Source organism: Aplysia californica, unplaced genomic scaffold, assembly GCF_000002075.1.
Source record: "Aplysia californica isolate F4 #8 unplaced genomic scaffold, AplCal3.0 scaffold00923, whole genome shotgun sequence".
Classification (NCBI taxonomy): domain Eukaryota; kingdom Metazoa; phylum Mollusca; class Gastropoda; order Aplysiida; family Aplysiidae; genus Aplysia; species Aplysia californica.
Genome location: NW_004798193.1, coordinates 166,167 through 171,502, shown reverse-complemented (window position 1 = coordinate 171,502; position 5,336 = coordinate 166,167). Strand labels below are relative to the sequence as shown.

At 40.2% G+C, this 5,336-nt stretch overlaps 1 protein-coding gene across 2 annotated transcripts in view; it reads right to left on the bottom strand.

The window, feature by feature from the left end:
- Nucleotides 1-5,336, bottom strand: part of LOC101861471 (myb-like protein AA) — a 63,042-nt gene that overhangs the window by 34,392 nt on the left and 23,314 nt on the right. For both annotated transcript variants that reach the window (XM_013089313.1, XM_035972954.1), the window contains exon 2: nt 1,353-2,129. In XM_013089313.1, the coding sequence (XP_012944767.1) occupies nt 1,353-2,129 (777 nt within the window). The remainder of the gene's footprint in view (nt 1-1,352; nt 2,130-5,336) is intronic.

The following is a 5,336-nucleotide window of genomic DNA, read 5'->3' as shown; positions in this document are numbered from 1 at the left end:
GGGGCAGATATCAGAGAGGATGCTAAAAACATTATAAGAAATTGATAATGCGACAAATTTTCAAAACAAAAAACAACAACCATTCTGGAGAAAAAAAAAGATAAGCAATTTGCGTTGCACTAACGCTTTGCTCATTATCAGACACGCTGACTTAAATTCTTTCTCTTCTCTGTGAAGTCACAGGGTTGTGCAGGTGTATACAATAATATTATATTATAAAAATAAGACTTGCATACTGGCACTATCATTCAAACAACGATAAGAAGCAATTTGAAGACAAACTGTGATCGACAAAACTTATAGAAAACAGGCACGAATGGAGAAACTAAACTACACACAGAAAACGTCTAATCTTATATGGGATATTACAGAAGAACGCTCTATCTAACAGTGGGGATTTTGTAAAGAACAAAGAATTCAGAAACACACACACATTAGAGGTAAAAAAAAGTATAACTCGAGAGCTCAGTACTGGAAAAGAAGGCTTTGGAAAAAAAAAAGTACGTGAAAAAGACGTTCATCCTTTGAAACTGTCTCAAGAAAATGATTGTTGGTGAAATATTCAAAGAAAGCAAAAGAACAAAGTATAAAGATAATCAATAAAAAGTTCAGTGAGGCAGTGGGAGAGAGAGAGAGAGAGAGAGAGAGAGAGAGAGAGAGAGAGAGAGAGAGAGAGAGAGAGAGAGAGAGAGAGAGCGAATTTATTTTCTTAAGAGCAGATACAAAGTATAATCGTTTTCACGTCAAGGGTTAAAAAAAAAGCAACTAAAGAACTTCCAAAGTCTTTCAAAATTTTAACAAATAACTAATGAGGTAAAATCTGAAGAAAGTAGACAACACATAGCCTACTAACGGGAAAACCCCACACAAAATACTCTTCACATTTTGCTACCTTAGAATTGCAAAGTTCCATCAGACATTTTTGGCTGTTTTCAGTTGCTATTATCTTTAGGTCAGAAACCAATAGATTATGTTCTATCTACTCTACCAAAATCGAAATATTTTAATTAGTCGTTATTAAGAAATTCAAAGAATTGCATTTGAAAAATTTTGACATGTGAAACTCAAAATTTTTTGAACGTCGAATTTCTCAAAACAAGGTACTAAGCAGACAGAACTTTGGAAATCTAAGATGTCGACTTTTCTTCAAGCGATAATAATTCAGCAGGTTGTAAAGCACTTTTTAGCCTGATTTTATTTATTTATTTATTGGTGCTTATTTCTCTAAATATGATTATAAAAACCAAAACAAACAACAACAACAAACAAAGCAAACAAAAAAAAAAAGAAAAAAAAAAAAAAACCCAATGAAAAAACAAACCTAAATTAAACTGGGAACAAAATCACTTTACCTGGAGTAGTGGTCGCCGGGGGAGGTTGGGCGAAATTCGCCTGGGGATACCTGGAGCCCGCTGCACCTCTGGAGCCAGCTGTCTGCGAGTAGGTCTTGCTCCCACCGTAGCCGTTGGTCTGTGGGTAGTTGTAGTTCTGCTGGTACCTGCTGTTGGTCTGCTGACCACTGGAGTACCTACTGTTGCTGCTGCTGCTGGGGTACTGGTAGCTGGTAGACGGCTGGTAGCCGCCGCTGTTCTGGTAGTAGTTGGTAGACCTCTGAGGATAGGTGGACGACGCAGCTTTCTGCTGAGTGGACGGGTACTGCTGCTGTCGTTGCTGTTGTTGGTAGTACTGTTGGTACTGCTGCGGGCTGTAGCTCTTCTGCTGTTGCTGTTGTGGGTAGGCTTTCTGCTGTTGCTGCGTGGCATAGCGGCTGTATTGCTGTTGTTGTCCGCTGGCTGCTGCGGCAGTCGGAGCCTGTCTGCTGTACGACGAGGCCGCGGCAGGAGTAGCAGCCGCTGTGTTATACTTCGGGTACGCTGCTTGCTGTTGGGACCCGGACGGCCGCTGTTGCGGGTAGCGGCTATACTGCGTTTGAGTCTGAGTCTGAGCGGCTGGGGTTCGCTGCCTGGAGGCGGCTGCGGCTCTCTGCGCGTTGTAGGCGGCCAGCCTCTTCTGATAGGCGGCGTAGCGCTGTTGCTGCTGGTAGTAACGCTGGTAGGTCTGGGAGGAGTAAGTGCTGGGACTGCCCTGGCTGCCATAGTACTGAGACCTCGCCACGCTCAACACAGACACTGGGGGAGAGGAGAATGGGGATGAATGATAAAAATAATAATGATAATAATAATAATAATAATAATAATAATAATAATAATAATAATAATAATAATAATAATAATAATAATAATAATCATAATAATGGTGACAGACAGACAGACAGACAGACAGACAGACAGACAGACAGACAGACAGACAGACAGACAGACAGACAGACAGACAGACAGACAGACAGACAGTCTTCTCGGATAAGAGCAAAACCTAGAAACGATAAGGGTAGTCTCCGGCTGCTCTTACATGAAATGAATTCTTTTGTTTGTGAGTTTGAGTAAAGAGAAGCACATCGACACAATTATGGTCAATTAGCGCTGGGAAAACTTAAGACAGACAGACAAACAGAAACAACAAAGGGAAAGTAAAGAAGTAGGACCTACTACTGTAGCCCTGCAACCACTCACTATAATTTTTTAAGGAAGCAATGTCAATACAAGATGTAAAAATGTCCCAGTTTTGAAAACCTGTTTTATTGTTAGATGATGTATGTGTGTGCCTGGAGAAAGGTACCAGGTGTTGGAAATTTTGATATAAAGAGGCGTATTCTTGTAGCCAATAATTTGTGAAGTGTGCTGACAAAATGAGTTGTTTCTCGGATTTGAGTCCCGTGGAAATACATACATCACGCTTATAGGTTAAGTTTTTACAATTTATAAGTTTGAAATAACAAAAGGCATGCTATGCTTGAAGAATATTGCATCAATATAAAATCTATTATTTTGACCCTGGGGTTGATTTTTAGCTAATATCTCCATTTGTGGATTGGGAGAAATAACTCATTTTGTCAGCATGCCTCACATTTAATGCTGAACACGCTGGTTAAAAACTTTGTCAAATATCTTGAGAATCTTTAAAGATATGCCACATTTTGTAACACAGGGTGTAAAAAGACAGTTTGGAAAAAAATCTAGCACATTTTTAACCTTAGGTACAACATGTTGCAAAAGTAACTTATTAACAATATTCAGTAAACCATTAAAAAGTGCGCGGCTCTGATAGTGCACGGCTTTCATATTAATTGTGAGGTATCGTGGTGAAATCTGGCAATCGTCAAAATATTGACATTCAAGAAACAGGAATTATTCTGCAGGTTTGGTAATTTTAAACTTTTTTTTCGGAAAGGGATTGGGGGGGGGGGGGGGGGTGTCAACACCTTTTATGTTCATTTAAGAATACATTTTGGGAGGATTTTACAGAAAAATGTTGAATTTTCAACTTCCAGGTATTCTCAGGCTATGGAATTCACCAAACTTTGGCCGTCATTAATTCCTCTCTGATTTGACCTCTGAAACGAGGCGACGCCCACTTTCTTCGATCGAAAATATCCTGACTTCTATTTACGAAAGATGTTCTTTTTTAATGAAAGGAAGACAAATCAACAAGCTTTAAGATGATCTCAATAACTTCACACGCCCCAAAACTGACCAGCGCCTGATCCCACTGCGCAGTGAGACACTAATGTTTTATTCTAGAAAATGCACGGCCCTGATGCTCTCCCACTTAACTGGCGCGCGGCATACGAAAAATTAAATATAGTGTGTCTGACTGTCATCCAAACAAGTAGTCCTGCATGTCAGCTAGTCCTCCCCTGTGTGTGTATCTTTGTCTGCTTGTCTGTTTACCCGTCAATCTGTATGTCTTTCTGTCGCGGGTACAAACCCTAGCCTGCACGAGAGAAGGAGTGTTGCCCTCTACAAATGGCTGGATCGCGACTGCTAGATCCTTCTTCTATCGTGTACCCTTCTTCTTCTTTTGCTTCCGCTTATCTGTTTTGTTTTTATAGCATGTCTACATGTCGCTATCTTAGAATTACAAAGGTCTATCTGACATTTTTGGCCTTTTTGAGTTAAGACCATAGAGTCAGAAACTAAATTATATCCTTTCTGCTCTTTCACAATGTAAGATTATTTGGAGTCATTATCCAGGTATTCAAACAACTGCTTTTAAAAGAAAGCTTGAAATGTTTTGAAACTCAACATTTCTTAGGTCAAATTTCTCCAAACTTGGTACTGAACAGATTGAGCTTTTTTCAGCGGTAGCACAATCCTACAATGTAGATCTAGAGAGAAATAAAGTCCTCTAAATAATAACCAAGGTCTAGAAAAATAGCCGCAGCCCCCTCCCCTCCCCCCGAACAACAGTCATTCACCAGCGTGACAATACGCTACTTGTGTACAGACTTCTAGAATTCACCTGTGCGAACTTAATACAGTCATCTAGAAATGGCGTCGAGGACAGTTTAGAATAAGAACGTATACTGCCGTCGTTTTGAAAAAATACAGTAAATTATGCAGAACTTACATTTTTACAGGAGAGCCAAAAAAGTCGTTACCCAAAAAAAAAACCAACAAAAAAAAACAACAAAAAAACCAACAAAAAAACCCATTAACTTCCTTGAAGATAATAAGGAAAACATCAACACAAAATTGTATTCTTAAAATTATTGACTTGCGGTGTATCTCTTAAACCGGAATCAGGCATGGGCAAGCGTGTCGAAGTCGCGGACCGGATTAATTAAGTGATTCCGAATACAGGAGAAAGTTGTTTAGTTTTAATAAGGTTTTACGGTGCTCGCAACTGAAAAAAGGTCAAATGAGCACCAAGGGGTGGATGTCAACAGAAGTCCAAACGGAGAATCAGGCTTACTCTGTTCAAAAGCACAAAGTCTGCTTCGACTATCAAGGAATCCCAGAAATAGCAGTTCACAAGAGAGTGACAAAATACAAAAGAAAAAGAGAAAACATGACGATAGTAAGGATAAGGAAAGAAAAAGCAGTAGTTCCCCGTACGTTATTCCGGCACAGTATGAGCATGACATTGATAAATCAGCCCATTTACAATTCTGCTGTGCATAAGACCATGTTTGTATCCCCACCTTTGGGAATGACCTAAAGACAACTTAGCACTGCCCTGGTTGGGGGGTGGGTGGGTGAGGGAGGGGGGATCGGGGGATAATGGTTACGGTGTTACCCTCTCGGTAACCGTTGGGAACTGTGAAGACGAAGAGGTGGTGAGTACTGACTGAGCAGATGAGTAGATAGAACGACGACGAGTGAGTGAGTGTGTGTGTGTGTGTGTGTGTGTGTGTGTGTGAGTGTGTTTTCTGGAGAACAATTTTTTTTCTTTCTTGTTTTGGGGGAGGGCTGGCGGTTGTGGTAATAATGATGATA